Below are 22,907 nucleotides of genomic sequence, written 5' to 3' on the forward strand. Positions count from 1 at the left end.
TATCCGCTTTTGCCATTCTCATATTTTGCTAATCTACCCGTTTTAACTTGCCAGACAGCTTATCTCTGAACAGTCATAATTACAGCCACACAGTGGTTTACATACCTAACATTCAATATAGAATTGATATGCTTATTATTTTGTTGTTAGGATGGTAATTGTTTTTCCCAGGGCAGCATGTGATAAAGGTGATTGTTGTGTTTGTGTGTGCAAGAAGTGGATGTTAGTAGAGAAGGTGAAAGAGTAATTACCTTTTGCGAAGTGAACAAACTTTTGTGCTTGTTTGGAAAATTGAGCTCAATAAAATAAATGTGTTATTGTCAGGACCATATGCCGTTATCCGATTTGCGTATGTGTAGAAACCCATGGCATCATTTTGCATGTATGATAGAATTGACTTCTGAAATATGTGCGTGTGTATGAAATAGGATTTATTACAATGCAATAGATATGCGGTTTGAGTTGGGAAAAGATAATTTAGATGCAATTGTTGGCAAGACTGTTGTTGCTAGAAAAGGCTAATTGAATGGGCAGAACCAGAAACATCTGAAAATAAAAGTAAACTTGATTCACAAACTTTCTATTGAGATGTAATCAAAAAGGCAAAAAAAAAAGTCTCATCATTGACTGCTACATGGTGTGATAAGCATCATTATCTGACATTACAAGTTTGTTATTTGATTTGTTTTCTAAAGTTTTTCCACATTCGTCTTAATATCAAAAAGAAATGCTTATTTGCTGGATTTTCATTTGAAACAAAACAATTCATATTTTTTTAATACAAAAAAAAAAAAAAAAATCCTTAACAAAAGTCAAACTTTTGGAAGTGTAAAACGAGTTTTAAAACATGTCCAGTTGTTGTGAAGATCTTTTTGCACAAAAAACTAAATTATCCCCCTTCTCCATTTTGCACAAAAAAAAAAGAAAAAAAAAAAAGAAAAACTGTGTCCTGCAAATTTAAAATTAATGCAGAACAAATTTTTCAAAATAAGCACAAGTTATGAGATAATTTTGAAATCTTTAAATTTCGGATAAAAACTCAAACAGTTTGGAGGAACATGCATAGTGTAATTGATACTAATACAGACCATGAAATAGATCCATCCAGGTTCAAAATCCAATTGGATCTATAATATTGACTTGTTTTTGCAGCCGCATTCACTCTATTTGGGTTGAATTATTACCCTCCCTGATCTACACTACATCCCAAACCATGACAACCCATGTGCGGCAATCCTGAATAAGGTTACAAGATGGCTAACCAATTGTGATTCCACTATCGAAGGCTGACAACATGGATTTGAGAGCTCAGCCAAGTCCTCCTTAATTGCTGTTGCCCAGGTTCTCAGCTGTTCAGGGATATGTATGTGGCACTCAAGCAGAGAAATTGGGAGGATTATTTTGCAAAGTAATTCTATCATTTGGTGACAAACTGCAACAAAAAATTAATCGAAATGTTGACAGAAAAATAGTTAAGAATTGGTCAACCCGTTGGATGTGGTACTTGTGAATGATTTCTAACTTCAAAGATAAAAGTGATTATTTTTCAAAGAAAATACTGAAAATATTCTGTGTTGATATTAAAGTGGAGGTCCTTAAAAAAAAAAAAAAATGACAAAATAAAATGTTGTGGTGATATCTGAGCTTGCAATTTTACATAAATGTCATTTGGCAGAAAGCCATTTCTTTAGTATTCAAACTATTTTGTGGTATCGGTAGATGCATTAGCAAATTAAAAATCAAGATCAATTATAATATGATGATCTATGTAGAAACTATAAAATAACTTCAACAAGATTAAAAAATAAAATATTAAAAAAAAAAACTGTTTATGAAATTACGTTTTTGGAAAAAATACAATATTAGTTCACACTACACACGTTTGATGTTAAAAAAAAAAAAACTTCAGCTCATATATAGCGTACCTAAAAAGTCACTGAAGAATTTTGAACTTAAATAGATGTTTTATTTTTGATGATATCTTTCTGTAATTTTAACACAATCTGATTAAGACATTGGGAAATTTTAAAATTCAAACAATATTTATGAAAAATAATGTCTTAAATGTTGCCTATTTCCAGCTTCGCATATTTGTGCTTTTTTCCCAAACATTCATGGCAGAATCTCTGGATTGCGATTTAACTCCCTTTATTTCATTCCTGCTGTTTTCCTTAAATTCTTGCAGGGTTTGAGATTTGTTAACAGACTCTTTCTTTCACATATCCCAACAAGAAAAATTCTGGGGAACATGGTGGCCATCTGACATTGCCATAGTGAGATAATCTCGCCAAATTGATCCCTGATTTTGTTAAAACAATTTCACAACTTGTGTACGTTATTCAATGCTATACTTATCTATAATTAATTTCAAAAATATTATCTGGAAAATATCTGAAGTAGAGAAAAAAATAATCATTAATTGTAAAATGACAAAGATTTCCAACCTTTCAGTGACTTTTTGGACTTCTGATAGTTTTTCTTTTTTTAGCTGCTTCATTTTATTTTCATCTTTTGTTGGCAAATTGTGACTTTAGTTGACTTTCTGGATGTCCCTTTTCCTTCAGATTTTTTTTTTCAATTTTAAACTCTTGATTACATCTCTCAGATGCTAAAATCGAAAAATCTGGAACAATTTCAATGTAACTTCTGCTGTAACACTATTGGAAATGTAACTTCTACATTATTGGAAATGTAACTTCTACATTATTGGAAAAGTAACTTCTACATTATTGGAAAAGGTATGAAAACTTGTGTCCTGTTTTACTGCTCCCCACTTGGGTCTAATCATTTAATTTATTTTTTTATTTTAGAAAAATGACAAAGTGAAACATGGCTTAAAGAAAAAATTATTTTTATTTATGAAAGAATTCAATTTATATCAAAATATCCTTACACAGCAAATGATGAATAAATGGTGGGGAGTGGGAAGGGACTGTTCAATGAATATGAGGGAAGGGGGGGAATACATTAGTGATAACGAAATCAGACCTGATAGCATCCATCATTGCTGTTTATCTTTGACTGCCAGAAAGGAGGAGACTGTACAATGAGAGATCCGTGCTGCCATTGTTGATGCACACGATCACTCAATAACAAAAAAAAAAAAAAAACGGATCAGAAAAATTAATAAAGTAAAAGAAAAAAAGGCACTCCTTTTCAATCACATCACCATAAAAAAAAAAGAAATAATAAAAAAAAAAAGATACCTTCCCGTGCATACCCCAATAACCATTAATTCTAAGATTTTTGATAAAGCTTAACAAATTTAGTAATTTTTTAAATATTTGTAATCTAAACTTTTATTACACGAGTTGCAAAGCTATTTTTGTGCATTTCAATTTTCTTTTCTGGCAAAGCAACCCTTTTAGGATCATTCAACACTGAAACTTATTGTTAACGATTATTTTATATGTGATTAATTAAAGCTATTTTACACATAGCTAGGAAGGCTCGCAAGCAACGACAATGTTAGTTTTTGCAGAGGGTTTTCTCACTATCCTTTACCCATATGATTGACCCATTTAGTACTGGCCAGTCTTAACATTGTTTAACAGGAAGCGGCGTGTCACTTCAACTATAATCATATATTTGTGAATTTTGTGTTGTTATAGTTTAATACAGACATGTAAGGTTATCACACGATACGTAAAAAAGCAAATAAAATTATTGAAATATATTGTGATTCTAAATGTTTTACAACTTAACAGAACACTGGTGTTAGAAATTGGACTACTAAAATGGAAAAAGAGAGAGAGAGTTAGCAGGAGAGAGAGAAAGAGAGAGAGAGAGAGAAAGAGAGAGAGAGAGAGAGAGTTAGCAGGAGAGAGAGAAGGAGAGAGAGAGAGAGAGAGAGAGAGAGACAGAGAGAAGAGACTTTTTTTTCCCATGGCATCATGATTGTGATGGAGAAGCCAAAAAAAATCTTTGGAAGATACAGGGAACATTATTTGCCTGTCCATTCCTTTTCGTAACTTAAATATCTCCAAAAAGCAAAAATCAATTCTCATCTTGCTTTACAAACATTCATTGGTTCAAAAAATTTTTTAAAAATTAACATTTTATAAAAAAAAAAATTTTTTAAATAAAAATCTATGAGTGACTGACATTGCAATACACGATTTTGTGAACAGCAGCAGCATTGTAGTTCAAGTAAAAAATGTTTCTAATTCTCAGGTGATTGTTCTGTTGTTGTAATCGGTTCATATTGTTGGAGCTGAAAATATAAAAAAATCAAAATTTCAGAATTTTTTTAGATGAGGACTGAGAATGTAGATTATTCATGTCAATATTTTTATGTTTCAACCAATCTAACCTCTGACTTTCTGCAGGTGTATTTTTTTAAACTTGGGATCTTTATGCCGGACATAGGGACCTATATGGAATTCATACTGAATCTTTTTAAAAAAAGATGCACTTGAAAAAGTTGGAAGTTATGTAGGCTGAAGCAAGCATTGCACAAAACAACCAACACGAGAATAGTAGTCTGAATAATTTAAATACAAACGGTAATTGAGAGAAAGAGAGACAAAAAGGATATAGCAAATACTGATCCAACGACTCACGTGTCATCTACTTATGGTCCATACATAATCAAATAAGAGTGCAAAATGTATTTTCTATGCCACTATTGGGAAACAGAACAATCAAAGGGAAATAACTCGTAACCAATACGAGAGTTAATTCCCTTCGTTTTTCTTTTTATTTAACTCTGGAGAACAAACATTTCACACACACACACACACACACACACACACACACACACACACACACAATACCTAGAATTATTAACCGTGTAAATATATCCATCATAAAAATTCTTAATTGTTAGCATTAACATTGTTTTAGACAACGGCAATAACAAGTGATAAATAAATACCGCACAAAATTTCATAATGATTTTGCCATAGATACAGAAAAATGTTAAAAACTTGGAAAATACAAACAATTCAACATATATATATGTGTGAGTGAGTGAGTGTGCGCGAGCGCCATTACTTATCAAGGCCCAGTGGCCACTAGAGGATAAGCGTTCAATTAAAGAGTGTACATTAGCCAATGGGACAATATCATAGTAATCGTTAGTAGTGTAAATTTGGTAAAGAACTTGTTTACGTTGAACTTAAAAATGGCCATATTCGAGTCAGCTGGAAAGCAGACAAATGGAAGAGAGTTTCACAGGTGTGCAGTTCTTAAGAAGAAGCTTTGTTCATGGAATCTATATTTACGAGGGGTGTGCAATAAGTTATGCCCCTGACCCACTTCCAGTTGTCTGAACTAGCTGAAATTTTGCACGTGCAATGATTTATATCTCTACGGGTTATGTGGCAAATTACAGCTCTGAACTAATTGTGGTTTCTGTTTTACAGATGTTTGAACTGAGTCATGTGTGAAATGGAACCTGTTGAATGCCAAGCAGTGATCCGGTTTTTGTATTTGAAAGGACGTACACCACAGGAGACTTTTGATGAAATGAAAGAAACTTATGGTGATAATGACCCATCATATGACCTTGTAAAATGCTGGCATCGTGAATTCAAACATGGCCGGAAGTCTATGGAAACAGCTCCCAGACCTGCCCCCCCCCTTCTGCCATTGATGAGGCTGCCATTTTGGAAGATCGGCGTATTACTATTCGCCAAATAGCCCAAGATGTCAAGATTAGTACAGGGTCTGTGGAAACTATCATTCATGACCATTTGCATATGCATAAGGTGTCTGCCAGATGGATTCCCAGGTTGCTGACACCATTCCAGAAGCGAGAACGCGTTGAGTGCTCGAGGATGAATTTGGAGATGTACCAAGAAGATGAGTGAAAGTTTTTCAAAAGACTGATTTCACAGGATGAAACCTGGGTTCATCACTATGATCCAGAGACCAAAGCCCAGTCAATGCAGTGGAAGCACTTGGACTTACCACCTCCAAAGAAGGCAAGAGTGCAGCCCTCCGCTGGCAAGGTCATGCTCACAGTCTTCTGGGACCAGGACGGAGTAGTGATGACAGATTTCCTGGCAAAGGGTACCACAATTAAAGGAGCCTATTATGAATCACTTTGGAGGAAATTAAGGGAAGCTATCAAAATCAAGAGGCGGGGCAAGATCAGCAAATGTACCCTCCTCCTGCAGGACAATGCTCCAGTCCACAACTCGCATGTCGCCAGATCAGAAGCTCGGGTGTGTGGTTATGAAATCCTTCTCCATCTTCCCTACTCTCCCGACCTTGCACCCTCTGACTTTCACCTTTTCCTAGCTATGAAGTTATTTTTGAAAGGAAAGCGTTTCCCAGATGATGCAGCCCTGATTTCTGAAGTCACGTCGTTGTTGGAGGACCAACCTGGGGTGTTCTACAAAAGCGGTCTCCAGAGCTGCATCAAACGATGGGAGATATGCATAACTCTGGGTGGTTCCTATGTAGAGATATGCATAACTCTGGGTGGTTCCTATGTAGAGAAAGACTAATAACTGTGCCAAGTTTCGTTGCTCTACTGCTATGGGAAGTGGGTCAGGGGCATTACTTATTGCATGCCCCTCGTAGGTTTAGGCACAGATAAAGAGTGGGGGAAATTATTGATAATGTTTTCAGCTAGACGAGTGTTTCTCGTGAGTTTGGCAAGGGGGGGGGACCATAGATTGGAGCTCAGACGAGCACTTGCCATGAAAATAACAATAAAGCAAATGTCTCTTCTGTGAGAAAGAGGTTGTAGGGAAGAGAAAATGGCATCCCCTACGAGGCTACGAAATCTGTCTTAATTGTGACAATTTTTTTTCTCTATATTATGAAGGACAGAAAAGAACATTTTAAAATATTTTATTGTATGAGTGTGCGTATATATTTCTTTTGCAAATAAACACAAAATCAAATAATCACCTGATTTAATAGCGTGGTGCAACTGAACTATAATAGCAAGATTCAAAATTTTTTATGTTGAATTTCAAGGCAAACCAACAGTGTCTACTTAATTGTCATGTTCAGTAATAGATGATGGTTTTGAAAGCTAAAGATTTATAGACACGACAACTTTTGAAGGAAAACTTGCATCATGATGATTCGCACAAGATTTTAAAAAATCAGAAATCTTAGCTACATCTTAATGCATCTTGAATACGTTGACAACTGAGATATGGGATGAAGAATTGGAAGTGTGGAAACAAGAAGGATCATGGGAAGAAAATTCATGAAGAAACTTTATTAAAAACAAAAAAGATGAAGCTATGCAGACTTTGATGATAAAAATGGATGTCAAAATGGTGACTATGAAGAAAATGTTGAACTAAACTATGCTATTCCTCTTAAAAGAATCACAATGATTAACTACTGATTGGCAAAGCTTAAAAGATAATTGTCTGATGAAAGTCAAGCTGAAGATTTGCTGGTTCTTCTCATATCCATTTGCATAATGCGCAAACAGATGGTTGTCCAACTGTCTACAGGAAGTTCCATGCATTATTAAAACCAAATTTTTCAAATTTTGGGTGTATTTCCAGCAAAGGCTACCATCATGCTGACCCACAATCGCTGAAAAAGAACTCAGACTCAAATTAGATGACTATATTGAGTTGGTGTTCATTTTTGTCAAGTGCTGGGAGGAAAGAGTAGCTGCAAGATTCAACTTTGTGTCACACGTCTGAAAAGTTGCATCAGTGGTTGTTTGAGAACGTCAATGATTTTGAATAGTTTCAACATTTGACACACAACTTGCCTGATTGCAATGGTATTGACTTGTGTATGGTTGGCGTTATTAATAAAGACTAACTGCACCCCCTGCAACATCATGGACGAACTGAGTGCCAGGATCAAACTGGTGTTCAGGCAAATCTCAAAGCCGGCTGCGAAGGCTCAGGTGCCACTTGGAGATTGTGATAAAGGCCCAGGTCAGCTTCTTCCAGTATTCAGAAAAAGATTCTCTAAAAGATGAGAATACATAAATTGGCAAAAATATTTTTTTGTTTTTTTTTGTTTTTTTTTTTACAAAACGTGTCAAAGTTGTCTTGAATACCAAATAGAGAAAAGATTTCATTTGTTTTTATATTTTTTAGATTAGGATCAATAATTTGTGTTATTTGAATTTTTCACATTACTATTCTCATCTTGAGTGTTATTTTTGCAATTTTATGCCCTGGTTCTTAAAATTGAATTTTACTCAGTACTATTATGCTACGGGTCCTCCGAAGGAACTAGTGGTGTCACACTCTTCTAAATGTTGAAGGTTCAATCCCAAGTGCAGGCGATACTACGAATACAATTGTGTTTGTTTGTTTGTTTGTTTTGTTTTACGGCATATCAACCACTTTGGGGTCATTTAATGCCGAAAGGTTCGTTATGTTGTGTTAAATATTGGTTTGTTCTTCTTAAGGTTTTTTTTTTTTGGGGGGGGGGGGGGTCTTTCCTTATATTTTTGAGTATATTTTAGTTTCTTTCAGAAAATTGATAATTTTTTGGGGATCAATCTTGTTTAATATTGTTTTCAGATTTTTTTCTTGGTAATACTTTGTTCGGATTTGTTCAAGGTCAATGCAGTTTGTCAGTATATGGTGTATTGTGTAGGGTTCTTGACACGTTATACAGTTTGGTGTCTCCTCCCCTTTTAGTAGATGTGAGTGGGTGATGTGAGTGTGACCTATTCGCAGTCTGGTCATTACTACCTCTTCCTTTCTTGTTAACTTTTTGGTGTCTCTCGTTCCAATATTTGGTGTTATTTGGAATAGTTTGTTTTTGGTGCATGAGCTCCAGTTTTCTTGCCATTTTCTCTTCAAAAATGTGTTTATTTTAGTCTTTAGGTCTGTATAGGGGATTTTTCCACTTATGTGGTTTTGTTGCAGAGTTTCCTTTGCTGCCTTATCTGCTTGTTCATTCATGTATATGCCGATATGGCTTGGTATCCAGCAAAAGATAATGTTTTTTTTCATGGTTATGGCATCTATTTTGTTTAGCAATTTTGTAATAAGTGGGTTTGTCATTTTTTTTTCTTTTAGAGATATGAGTATTGAAAGTGAGTCAGTAAATATGATATATTTTTGATGGTCATCATTGGTTATTATATTCAGTGCCAAATCTATGGCTGTTGCTTCTGCGCTGAAAATAGAAGATTCGTTTGGGAGCCTTTTCTTTAGTTTTATTTTTTTGTGGATGGCTGCGCATCCTACTTTATCTCCATCTTTTGATCCGTCAGTGTAAATTTGTGTATATTCTTTGTATGTATTCTGGATGATAAGTAGTTCTTCATGGAAGGTTGATGGGTGGGTTTTCGTTTTGGGATATTTATTTAATTTTAATATTATGTGTGGTTGTTTGATCATCCAGGGTGGAGTTTTTGATTTGTTATATTTATGTATTTTTGTAATGTCCATTTGGGCTTCTGTGAGAAGGTTTTTTATCCGGAGGCTGTAGGGCTTGATATCTTCTTTCTTGTTGAAGAGATGTGTGTATTGTGGGTGAAGGGTACATTGATATGCAGGATTTGTTGGACTTGATACCAGCTTTAGGTAATATTGTAGCGCTAACTTCTGTCGTCTTAGAATCAGTGGAGGCTCGTGGGCCTCTATATAGAGGCTTTCTACTGGAGAGGTTCTAAATGCTCCCAAGGCTAATCTTAATCCTTGATGGTGGATTGTATTTAGTTCTTTTATGTAGGACTTCCTTGCTGCTCCATAGATGAAGCATCCATAGTCCATTTTAGATCTGATTAGAGTTTGGTATAATTTTAATAATGTGACTTTGTCTGCACCCCAATCGGTGTGTGCTAGGACTTTGATCAATTGCATTGTCTTTTGGCATTTTGCTTTTAAATATTTTATATGCGGTATAAAGTTCAATTTTTTATCAAATATAATACCTAAATATTTATGTTGGTCGGTAAGTGGGATGTTCTTGTTATCCAGTTTCAGGTTGGGGTCGTGGTGGAATTTTCGTAATTTGCAAAAGTGGATGCATTTAGTTTTTTCCTCTGAGAATGTAAATCCATTTTCTATGGCCCATTTGTTTATTTTATTCAGACAGAGTTGTAGTTTGCGTTCGGCTGTTTGTATATATTTAGATTGGTAGTATATAAGTAGGTCGTCCACGTATAGGGCATTTTCAATTCCTGGGTCTATGTTTTTTATGATATTGTTTATTTTAATGTTGAAGAGGGTGACAGACAGGATACTGCCTTGGGGGACCCCCATTTCTTGATCTTTTTGGACTGAATAAGTGTTGTCCATCCGTACTTGGAAGTTTCTATTTGTTAAGAAATTTCTGATAATTTCTGGCATTCTACCCCTAAGTCCTAGTTCATACAGGTCTTTTTGGATTCCGTATTTCCAAGCGGTGTCATACGCCTTTTGCATGTCAAAAAAAATTGCTATTAGATGTTCTTTTTTTGCAAATGCTTCTCTTATGCGTGTTTCCAGTTTTATTAAGTGATCGGTGGGGCTTCTATTTTTCCTGAAACCCGACTGGCTTTCTGTAATTAGATTTTTGCTTTCCAAGTACCAATTTAATCTTTCGTTAATCATTCTTTCAAAAGTTTTGCACAAACAACTAGTTAGTGCAATGGGTCGGTAGTTTGTTGGGTTTGTATGGTCTTTTTTTGGTTTGGGTATTGGGATTACTGTTGCCTGCTTCCAGTTTTTTGGAATGTTGTTAGTTATCCATATCTCATTGTAAATTTGTAATAAGTAGTCCAGTGATGGTTTTGGTAGTTTTTTGAGGAATTGATAATGGATCTCGTCGGGGCCGACTGCTGTATCGGGAGATTTGTTTATTGCCTCCTCTAGTTCTGCACTGTTGAATAATTGATTGTAGTTTTCTTCATTTTTTGATTTGAAGTTTATTTTTATTTTTTCTTCATTTTTCTTTATAGCTTGGAATTTTTTATTTTGGTTTTTTGATGATGAGTTCATTGAGAATTGTTCTGCTAATTTATTTGCGATATTTTGTTTGTCGGTAATCTTTGTGTTGTCGCATATAAGGTGTTTAATAGGGTTCTTTGTATTTTTTCCTGCTATTTTTCTGACCATCTCCCATACTTTTTTGGGTTTTGTGTTTTGATTAATTTTTGTTACATAATCTTTCCACGAGTTCCGTTTTGATTCTTTGATAGTTTTCCGTGCTTTGGCTTTGCTGTTTTTATAGGTGTCTAAATTTTCTTTCGTTGGACTGTTTTTAAATTTCCTTAGGTTTGCACGTCTGGCTCTTATAGCTTCTTTGCATTCTTTATTGTACCAGGGTTTGTTATATTTTGTAGTAGTGGAACTTTTTGGTATGTTCTCCTCGGCTATTGTGAGTAGGGTGTTGCTGAAATATGTGATGTGTTCTAAGTCAGGATTCGCTTCAGGTATTAATCTGTATTGACATGTATTTTGGAAATTTTCCCAATTTGCCTTTTGTAAATTCCAGCGGGGTGTTTTGTCTTCTGGCTTGGGATTCTCGTTTTCTATTATGATTGGGAAGTGGTCACTTCCGCATGCATCCTTATGTGTTCTCCAGCTATAATCCATGTATATAGTTGGGTCACATAGTGTTATATCGATTGCTGATAGGGTTCCCGTTGGTGGGTGCATATATGTATTCTCTTTGTTGTTGAGTAGGCATAGATCGTTTTGGTTAATTATTTTTTCTATGGTTTGGCCTCTTTTGTTGTTTTTTTTACTGCCCCACCATATATTATGACTATTGAAGTCTCCCAACAGTAGAAAAGGTTTAGGTAGTTGTTTGATTATATTGTTTAATTCAGTTTCGTTTATTGTTTCATTTGGTGGTATATAGAGTGAGCATAGGGTTATTGTTTTGTGTAGTGTTGCAGTTATTGCAACAGCTTGCATATTTGTTTTTAAGTTCACTTTGCTGTGTGGAATGTTTTCGTTTATCAGTATTGATGATCCACCGGTGGCTTTGCATGATAATTTGTTTATGTGGTTGTATATTGAGTAGTGTTTTATGTTAATTTTGTCATTTTCTTTTAAGTGTGTTTCCTGTAGGCAAATTATTGCAGGACATAAGGATTTGATAAGTATTTGCATTTCTTCGATATTAATTTTTAATCCTCTTATGTTCCACTGTAGGATTTTGTTAGTCATGGTTTATATTTTCTTTTGGTTTTGGACTGTTGGTGTTTATGTCTACGTCCATAGTTTCGATGTTAGTTTGGGTGTTTCTTTTGGAAGTGGATGGTCTGTTTCTTGTTTCTGGTGAGAGGCTTTTTTTGGGTTTTGGTCTGGGACTTTTAGATTTACTTTGTCTTGACTGTCTTTTTTGGCTATCAGTTTCAACTAGTTCAAATTTATTTTCATTTTCAATTAATACTAATTCTGTTTTTTGTTTGTCATTTTGTTTTTGGGGGGTAGTTTTTTTGTTGTTCTGTTCTATTTCCATTTTTTCTGTTGTTGTGTGTTTATTTTTAACATCTGTTTTTGTCCTTGTTTGTGACTTGGATCTTTCACGTTTTGATAATTGAGGAGGTTTCATTTCTTTAGGGATTGATTCCTCAATATTGATGGAAGTTTTTCTGATTTCCTTTGTTTCGTTTTCTTTTATACTGGGTTGTTCGTTTCTGACTTTTATTTGGCTGTTGGAGTTTATTTTCAGTTCTGATAAAAAAGATTTTAATTCTTCAAGTATGTTCTTTAGTTCTTTTGCTAGGTTTGCAATTTCTGGAGCAAGGTTTAGTTCATTGTAGTTGTACATTTTGTTTGCTTGTTGGGTTATTGTGGCATATGAGTTTTTGGTGCGATTTGTGACTTCTTTGCGGGCTTCTTGGAAGGTTATATTTTTTTGATATTTGATTGTTATTATTTCCTTCTCTTGATTATATATTTTGCACTGTTTTGAGTGAGAGTGGTGCTCTTCTTGACAGTTTGTGCATTTGGTTTTATTTGGACAGTCTTCTTCATCGTGGTCTGGGTTTTTTTCACTGCAGTTTCCACATGTGAAGAATCTTAGACATTGGTCTTTATTATGTCCAAACTTTTGGCAGTTGTAGCATTGTAAAGGTTTTGGGATGTATTGTTCTATTTTCGTTCTTTCATAACCTATATTGATGGTCTCTGGTATTTGAGGATAATTGAATGTTAATATATAAGTGTTTGTATATATTACCTCTCCTTTTTTTTTAAATGTGATTCTTTTTACATCTGTGACCCCTTGGTTTTTTAGTTCTGTTTTGATTTCTTCTGTTGTGCAGACGGAGATTTCCTGGTTTTTTATGACTCCTTTGGAGTAGTTTAGTGTTTGGTGTGGATAAGCTTTGATGTTTGTTTCATGCAATTTTTGTAGTTGAAGTAGAGTTTTGGCCTGTTTTTTATTTAGTACTTCTACCAATATGGTACCATTCCTTAATTTTTTGACATTTTTAGGTGTTATTTTGCTTGATATTACCTTTTGGATAATGAAGGGTGACATTTTAGTTAACGGTATATTAGACGTTGCTTCTAGCACGATGAATCTTGGAAAGTTTGTATCTTCATTGTCGCTGTCAGAGTCAATTTCTGTGTGTGGTCTCTTGGATTTTTTGGTATTCATAATAATTTTTGAAAAATTCATCAGCCATGCTCCCCACCCTCCTCGGAGCCCCTTATGGGGAAGAACTATGAGGGGGTAAATCCCATTCGCCTCGGTTCTCCAGGGCTACATAGCTGGTATACTCAAACATGGGGAGGTTTCCAAGCATTCACAATATATGGTTATGCCCACCCAAGTATGGGATTTCCCTGTATTTTTATTATTCCTGATGGTTACCTTTTTCCCAGCTTGATTGACCCTTCAGCCATCGCTTATTAATTCAGTTTATTGTTTATGTTGAGTGTTAGTGTGTTTTTGTTTGGATTGTCTGAATTAGTGCTTGTCATGACCAACCGATTGATTGGATCGGGCCTATCCAACCTCCCGTCTAGCCTAGTAAGGGCCAAAGTGGTGTGTTGTAGTATCATGTTATTATTTCCTAGGCATGTTCCACTCAACCACCAGGATCCCGTTCTTAATGCATTACGGGTTGCCACCAACGGTCAACTGGTGGTCCCATTGAAGGATTTTTACCCTCTGCAGGGGGGCAGTTGGTATGTTCTATCGCCCTACCAACTAGGCAAAAAAAAAAAAAAAAAAAAAAAAAAAAAAAAAAAAAAAGGTGAGGAGGTGAAGGAAAAAGAAAACGAGGGAGGGGAGGGGGAGGAGAATGTTGTTTTTGTTTTTGTTTTCGCAGAACATGACTAAGTTTTGCAAAAGGGAATAAAAAAACAAAGACATCTATGTAGGTGCGTTTCATCTCAGGAAGTCAGTAGACAGCCTGATCTGGTAGCACCAGAATACAATTGTGAATTAATGGTGGACAGAATGAGAGCATATATTACCTTTGTGGATTAAATAAAGTGTTTCATTTGAGATTCTGAGCAAATTCCAGAATTTTGCAAGATGCAAGTCAGAGATTACATCGGCCAAAACAATGTGAGAATAACTCATGCTGAAAACAGTAACACAAACTTTTTTTCTATTTAAAAAAAAAAAAAAAAAAAAAAAAAAAAAAGTAAAATTATTTTTTTACCTTATTCTTAAGATCGCTATTTTCTTCTTGAAGTTCTTCGATTTTCTCTTGTAATTCAGAAACTTCTCCTTTCAGAGCATCCACATCAGCCGTTTCTGGCCCGGATGCACCTAAATGCTGTTTTAAAAATCTTTTAACAAAGTTAAGGTTTTAACATTTTGTTTTTAAATTCATTTAAATAAATAGTGCATCATCCTAAAATGCATGCATATAAATTTTGCAACAAAAATGCGGTTCAAACGTAAAGTATGGATGTAAGCAGCAGATGACAAAAAAATAAAAATAAAAACGAGGTGCACATGATTGCTGTTATATTACAGTTTTGTAATGTTAAAAATTTGAAAAATGTTCCTTCATTTTTATTTTGTTTTACTTTAAATATGATTTTGAAATTGTTTGGTTATTAAATTATTAATTAAACCAAATTGCTATAAAACTAATTTTCTTAGCGTAAAGTTGGTTTAAATAAGCAAAAATTGAATGAGTGTGTATGCAAGGGGAATAAGTAAAAACAAACTGAGGTGCACATGGAGGGCATATTAAATGATTGATATTACTTTTTTTTTTTTAATAAAATTTGTCAAAAAAAAATTTCTAATGTCAAAAATTTGAAAAAAAAAAAAAAAAAAAAAAAAAAAAAAAAGTACTTTAATTTCTTATTTGATTTTATTTGAAACATGATTTTAAATTTAACTTTAATTATGGCATTGTTGGCCACTAAATTAATTATTGAACCAAATTTCTATAAAATCATAGGATGTAAATAGCTTCCAAATAAGGATTTACTAAGAATTTTAATATTACTTTCAAATTTCAAAACATCATAAAATATAGTAGAATCCCGGGATACGGTGGCCCTAGGATGGTTTTTTTTTTTTTTCAGGTTACGATGTGGAATACAATGTTTTTCTGGACTCTGGTTACGGCATTTTCCCTGCCTTAAAGTGTTATTTATAATATTATTTGATTATATATACTGTATTGTATTTTGTTACTAATTTTTAATACTGTATCCCGGGATTCTACTGTAATTCATTCTTTATTTGTTTCAACTATTAAAATGTTAAAATGGTTGACTTGTTTAGGAAGGAAGCCAAATACACAATGATGGATTTAATTTCATAATTTTTTTTTCTCAAGGATTGTTTTTACAATTTCATCTTAGTAAATATTGTTATTGAATGATATTTAACTTTCTTTTTTTCAGTAAATAATTGATTAATAATAAATCAAAAATAATATGTCACATAGAAACAATTGTGATCGCACAATTGTGTCAATAAAGAGATTTTATGCATCATGCTCTTCTGAACCACAGGTCAAAAAAATTTTTTCCAGGGTAAAAATAAAAGGATACTCTAAAGCATTGTTAGGTTTTTCGGGCTCCTCATAAAGGCCAACCAGCACTGAAATGGAAAAATAAAAAGAAAATGGCTTTTATAAAAATAAACATTCCTCATTCAGAAACAAAAACCATACTATTAGGTTGGTGCAAAAATAATGTGTGTGTATATATATTATATATAGTTGAATGTCAAAAACACATTTTTACACCAACCTAATAAATAAATATTTGTAAAATATATTTATAAACAATTTCAAAATGATTTTATTCAGGCTATTTTTTGCTACATTTTTGAAGACTTAATTGTTGATGTTTTAAAATCCAATGAATCGATTTTTTTTTAATTCACAATAATGTGAAAACCAACTAATTTATTAAAACACCTATAAAATTATTAACCGTTTTGTCAAAAACCCTTAACATCTTTTAATTTCTATGCATTTTCAGAGTCAGAAAACAGTGCAGCTACCATAACTTTTGAAAATATTTTTTTCGTGCCTAGAATCACTAAAGCATGATACAAACTACATCAGTTGTTGTCTGCTGAGACATTGCATTCTTGAAAATTCTATTTACTTGCCTCCCCACGAGGGGAGAGTTAGACATAAGGTCGGTTTTTAATGTGGGGAAAATCCAGCTCCCCAAAAATGGGCAGTCTAAAAAAAAAAAAAAAAAAAAAAAAAAAAATACAAAAATAAAAAGTGTCTTAATCATGAAGGATTTCTCCTCCACTGATTGAGGACAGGAAAGGTGAAGTATAGCGTCAGAACAGATACTACACTGTAATCTTGTTTATATAGTTTATTGTTCATAAAATTTACAATTTAAAGTTGAAACAATAAAAGCAAAAAATTCACAATTGTTGAACAAAAAATGCAAAAATCGCAAACAAAAAACTTAGGCATGACAAAAAATATAAGAAATTTGGGGGGAGGGGGAAGGGTACAGAGTCTTTCTAATTTGTCTTAGAAAACTTTAGAGATTACTCTTGACTGGCACCATTTACCACAATTCTACATTCAATCTGTGGAGTTGAACCTACTTAATAAATTTCCCAAGTTGGCACAAAGGCCAGATAAGGATGCTCAAAATCCTCATGTTTACAAAAATTCTCTAAAACTACATCATCTCTCTTCTCCGTACACATGTGTTCATAATAGCTCATACATTTTTCATTTCCTTGATAATTGTACATTACCTTATGGAACACTACTGTAGTAGTAGTAGTAGTAGTAGTAGTAGTAGTAGTAGTAGCAGTGGTAGTAGTAGTAGCAACAACAGCAACAGAGAAATGATTTTTGTGAAATGTTGAATATTTATAGGTTGAAATACTTAATACTGATTTCTTATAAAAATACTCCTTGTATAGTGATGACCCACGTGTGCCAAGTTTACGTTTAATCCCTCTTTGCATATAACTTTGCAAATCAGCAAAAGTATGGTAGCTTCGTCAGCCGAGGAGTTTTCCCTCAGCACCAAAACTGGCAGAGTCTAGACCATTGTTCCTTATTAAGTGAGGTATGTCCTTATTTCTGTGTAGTTCTAGGAGGTTCACTTTCTCAGGCTTTGCTTTCTCACCATTTGAGAAGGGGGTTAGTTTATTGCTAATTGCCTGAGGAGCTCCTACCAAAGAATGCCAGCAAAGCTGTCAAGGCATTTTTTTTTTGCAGGCCAAAGTGCTCTTTCTCTTTTTAAATCACTTTCTGACCCTTGTTTCACATCATCCTAGCGCGAGAGAGAGAGAGAAATAACTCTGGAAAGAATATTAGATGACATTTGACACATCTGTTTCTTGATGCTATATTAGGTTTTGTCACAAGAGTGAATAAATGATTAGACATCAGTGTCATCATCCTGAACTCGGGTTGCCGGGGAAAAAAAACAAAAAAATGCACGACTTAATCCCCTAGTTGTTTCTGTGAAACTTTGGTTGCTTTTCAGCTGTTGGTAAAAATCATGTGCACACTAATATTCAAACAGAAAACAAAACAGCAAACTGATCGACTTATGTATGATATGGAGAGAGCAACCAATAAAGCACTCATTTCATTACACCTAGCTATATTTTATACCCTCTCCCCTACCTCCCATTCAGGATCTCTGGGAACAACAATGGATTTTTCACGGTGTGATAATGACAAATGATGATGTCCATCAGAATAATATTTCCTATGATAATAAAACCTTACTATTTTCTTAGCTGTTTTTATGATGTTTCTGCTTAAACCCGTTAGAATAAAACTGAAATATGCTAATTAGTCCGTAAGTTACCAAATGAGATGGTCTTAAGCCAACTGAACCTTCAGAGTATTATAATATGTTCAAAATTTCATCATAATATTTTAAAAAGATCTGAAGATACAGTTTTTTAAAGATGGGTTAGTCTGTAAATTGTGCAAATTTCCTACCATTTTCAGTCACAAACTCATATGCATTTGAATAGGACTGATTTAAGGGAAAAAAAAAAAATGATATTGTTCTATTAAACTTTTATCGTTTAAATAATTTAACTTTGTTCATTTTATGAAAAAAAGGTAAAAAATATATTTTTCATTCAGTAGTGAGCTTTGGAAGATTGTCAGTGAAAGAAATACAATCGCCAAAAGATAAGTGTTTCATTATTTCTAGTCACAACTTTGAAAAATCACTCGCAAATGCGACTGAGCCCTGTAAACCTTTCCATCAAAACTTCACTTGTAACAGTGATTCCTGGTGTTGGGTAACCATTAGTTTCTAACATTTCAAGAAAATCTCGGGTGAATGACATCTTTTATTTTTTTATATTTGTCACGAATACGTATATCTTTTTTTATAGCTAAGAAAGAAGATGTGTTTAAATTTAAATTCTTGACAGAACTGATTTTTCTAAAAAATTAATCTTCAGATTGTATTTCTATTTGACCAAGCGAAACAACATTACTGTCAAAAGAAAAACAAGGCGCCTCCTTCCCTCCGCTAGTCTGTGAGAGACCCTTGGGCATGGTCAAGAACCCACTTAACTCCAAAATCAGAGTAATGTGAGGACATGGAAAGCAGGTGACTGATGTAATACAGAAGTAAACAGGTTTCATATTTCGGATACCAAGCAGAAGTTACTTCGGGGTACAATGGTTAGGACAATCGCCCAGTATGGGCGCTGCTCGGACAGAAAGAAACTGCAACCTACTGTCTGTAAAACTGCAAAGAAAACTATGGCAGTACATCAAACTCTTTATTCAAGAAACAGTAAAAATAGGTTCTGAATTAGAACACCTCCCTCGGTAAGGATGAGCAACAATGAATTCATGAATGGCTCCAGAGAGAGAGAGAGAGAGAGAGAGAGAGAGATAGATAGATAGATAGATGGAGAGCCATAACCGTCAATGCCTGGCAGGACACCACTCGATGACGATGATGATAAAAACTATATATATTTTTAAAATTTGTAGATTAAAAAATTTCCATTTTATTTTTTAATACATCTTAAAACTTTTAGTCAGAAAGACTATACCCCCACTAAATACTTGAGATTCATGTCAGTTATTTGTAGAAGGAGAGAATCTTTTACTCTATGCGGATCAAAGTTAACATTCTAGCAGAAACTGACTATAAACCTCAAATCTCTTTAATGTCACATGATCAAGCTATTTCTCTTCTATGGAGTGAACAGAAACACTACCTCTCTCCATTGCACTACTTAACTTTACAAGTCTTAAATATTGAGTATAAATATCAACTAACTGCTTTCTGTAGGTGGGTCTAGCATAGAGTCGTAAACAGGATGTAAACTAGACAAAAGGTCACATGTTATAGGAGGGGGGGGTGACTTCCTTTCAGGAAATAAGCTGAGAAAAAGCAGAGATTCATCGTTACCAAAAAGAGTTGTCCGAAAGTCTTGTCATAAAATGTCTGTATGTGCTTGTCTACATATGTTAAATACTAGGCAAGTAGACTGGATGCCTCCGTTCAGTCTTGAAGGACAATGGAAATCACCTGTAAGGGTAGCTGTGTGTGTGATTGTGAGGCAATGGGTGCACAATCTCCAACCACACCTCTCCTGAATCTGCACTGCTCCAGTCCAATGGTAAGAAGAAGTGCTAGACAATGCAGAGATAAGCAGAGAGCACATACAGTACCTGGAATTCCTAAATGGTCACCCAGGCTCAACGTTGCTAATCTAATGGGAACTGGTGTGTCAACATGATTATGAAATACTGAGAAGATCCACTAGTATATAAATTGGTTGGTTTGGTTGAGCGTGTGTGTGTGTGGGGGGGGGGTGAAGTTCAGCCCTGGTCAACTTGCAAAACTCAAAGTAAAATTTTATTATATTTGAAAATTAATAGAAATGAATGTGACGCCACATGACCCAAAGAGAGTGTGAGTGAGTACCACATAAATGGAAATGTTGTGTACTTCTTGTTGCTCTATTATTGTTTTTACTTCTTCAGCTATATCTAGTCGAACTCGGGAATCTTTATGTCAAACTAATCTGTATGAAATTTTTAATGGAACTGTTATTTAATCCATGGGGAGGGTGGAGGGTAGTATCCTCTTGTTTTGTCAGCCATGACCAGGTAGAAGTTTTAAGTAAATCACAATTGTATATTTAGTAAGTCACAGAGGATTGAACCTTCTACCTCTTGAAGAGTGTCACTTATAACTAGAGCTAGGACAACAGCATATTCTTTTCATTGTTTTGACTCGAGTGTGTATCCGTTGATATCTTGTATGTTTTTATGCAGAGTGATGTGGATCTCAGTTGATTAATTGTGTCTGTGTCGGATATATACTAGAGAGTAAAAACAATGAAAAGAATATGCTGTTGTCCTAGCCCTACTTATAACTGAATTTTATCCGGGACTTTATTTGTTATGACACGGGTTTCTCGCAAGAGAAAAATTCCGAGTTCAGCAAGATACACCTGAAGAAGGTTGGAAGTTACATCTGTCAAAAGATTGTGAAAATAAGGCTTAAGATGAAAATATTGTATAAAGCAATCTCGGACAATGCCTGATAACCATGCAAATTATATATTATATTGGAATAGACTAGAATAATCAATGTTCGCATAAATAATATAAACAAATAGGTTTTGAAACAACAATTTCAAAATAGCTTAACCTCAAACAATCTAATGTAGAGGTGACTTTAAGGTGACGTGTATCTTAGGAGGATATGTGGTCAGTAAGAGTTTTAGTTATTTTACGGAGTCAATGAGAGAAGATGGGTTTTCCAAAATGGCCGATGGAAGCAGGTTGAGGCAACAGACAGATGTGATTTAGAATGGTGGCTGTAACTTCTGGGAGATGGGACGATTACAGAATAAAGACCTGTATATATATATATATATATATATATATATATATATATATATATATATATATATATATATATATATATATTTTTAAACGGGCATCACCACATTATCAAGGCCAAGAGGCCACTCGAGGATAAGGGTTAAAGAGTGTACAGTAGAAATTGGACAATATAGTAATCATTAGTAATGGAAATTCGGAAAATTTGTTAATTTATATGGAACGGCTCATCAAGAACTTGTTTACGTTAGACTTGAACACAACCATATTGTAGTCAGCCGGAAAGCAGGAAAACGGAAGACAATTCCACAGGCGTGCAGTTCTAAGAAAGAAGCTTTGTTCATGGAATCTACGTCTAGGTTTCGGCACAGATAAAGAGTTGGGGGAATTATTGATAGTGTTTTCAGCTAGAGGAGTGTTTCTTGTGAAAGTTTGGTGAGGGGGGACCATAGACTGAAGCTCAGTCGAACGCTTTCCATGAAAATAATGATAAAGCAGAGACAAACTCGCAACATCTCTTCTGTGAGATAGAGGTTGCAGGGGAGAGAAAAGGACATCTACGAGGCTACGAAGTCTATTCTGAACTCTATCAAGGCAGGACAAGTCCTTTCTAGCGGCTCCTGCCCAGATGTGGCAACAGTATTCCATTCTTCGACGTACCTGGCTCTTATATAGATAGAGAATTGCATCAGCATTTAAGATCAGGAGTAATGGTCAAGCCCAGAAGCTTGTCAAAACTTAAGGCCTCCTGAAGACGAGACCATTCATTTCAATTGATGCCAGATGTGGATCAGAATGTTTATGATGTAAAGAGAGAAGCTTGGTTTTAGATGCATTAAAAGTAACCAGCCACTCCTTTCCCTATTGTACCACGTGCTTAAGATCAGAGGAGAGAGAATCAGAGAGAACTTGGTCGTTTACTGTCTTAGATGTGCTACCATAAAATGGTAGTGTCATCAGCATAAATGTCTACAAATGATGTAAGGATGTGATTTGGAAGATCATTAATGTAGATCAGGAAAAGAGTTGGGCCCAGGATGGACCCCTGAGGGACTCCAGCATTAATACTGTGAGCTTCTTATTTTTGCCCCTCAACTACTACTCTTATGAACCTATCAGAAAGAAATTATTTAATAATTGAGAAGACATTTCCAGCTATACCATAGCTGGAGATCTTGTGAAGTAAACCTTTATGCCATACCCTATCAAAGGCCTTAGATATGTCAAGAGCAATTGCCCTAGAAAGGTCGCCTCCGTCGAGAGATTTGCTAATCCTATGAGATATAATTGTAAGCACATCTGCTGTAGATCTAGCAGAACGGAAACCATATTGAGTGTCACTAAGAAGGTTATTTTTGTTGAGATGGTTGATTACTTCTCTATTTAACACAGATTCCAGCAACTTACTCATGATGCACAGGAGACTTATTGGCCTGTACTGAGAGGGGGATGAGCGATCACCTGAATTCTTAAATACAGGGCATACTGATGAGATTTTTCAGGGTGATGGGAAACTATTCTCCTTAAGACAACGTTTAAACAGTTTTGTAAGTATGGGTGCTAATTCAGGTTGAAGTTTTTTGAGTACTATATAATTGGGGTTATATATAAACGGTACCAAGACGGCATATGCTATATCGTAGGGAAGAGATGAGTATTTAATTATGTCTCTTTATAAAATGTGTATTCGTGTGATCAAGGAGAATAGCTTCCCATCACCCTGGAAAATCTCATCAGTATGCCCTGTATTTAAGAA

At 34.6% G+C, this 22,907-nt stretch overlaps 1 protein-coding gene across 1 annotated transcript in view; it reads right to left on the reverse strand.

Moving 5' to 3' along the window:
- Positions 1-2,834: 2,834 nt before the first annotated feature.
- The window catches only part of LOC145248336 (c-Myc-binding protein-like), a 102,402-nt gene continuing 82,329 nt past the window's right edge, over positions 2,835-22,907 (reverse strand). Inside the window, exons 3-5 of the mRNA XM_080110248.1 lie at positions 15,867-15,915; positions 14,510-14,639; positions 2,835-4,213 (exon numbers count right to left, since the gene is read on the reverse strand). Coding sequence (XP_079966374.1) covers positions 4,163-4,213; positions 14,510-14,639; positions 15,867-15,915 — 230 coding nt within the window. The 3' untranslated portion in view covers positions 2,835-4,162. The remainder of the gene's footprint in view (positions 4,214-14,509; positions 14,640-15,866; positions 15,916-22,907) is intronic.

The sequence above is a fragment of the Euprymna scolopes genome, chromosome 26 (genome assembly GCF_053919585.1).
Source record: "Euprymna scolopes isolate OS-2025 chromosome 26, ASM5391958v1, whole genome shotgun sequence".
Lineage (NCBI taxonomy): Eukaryota > Metazoa > Mollusca > Cephalopoda > Sepiida > Sepiolidae > Euprymna > Euprymna scolopes.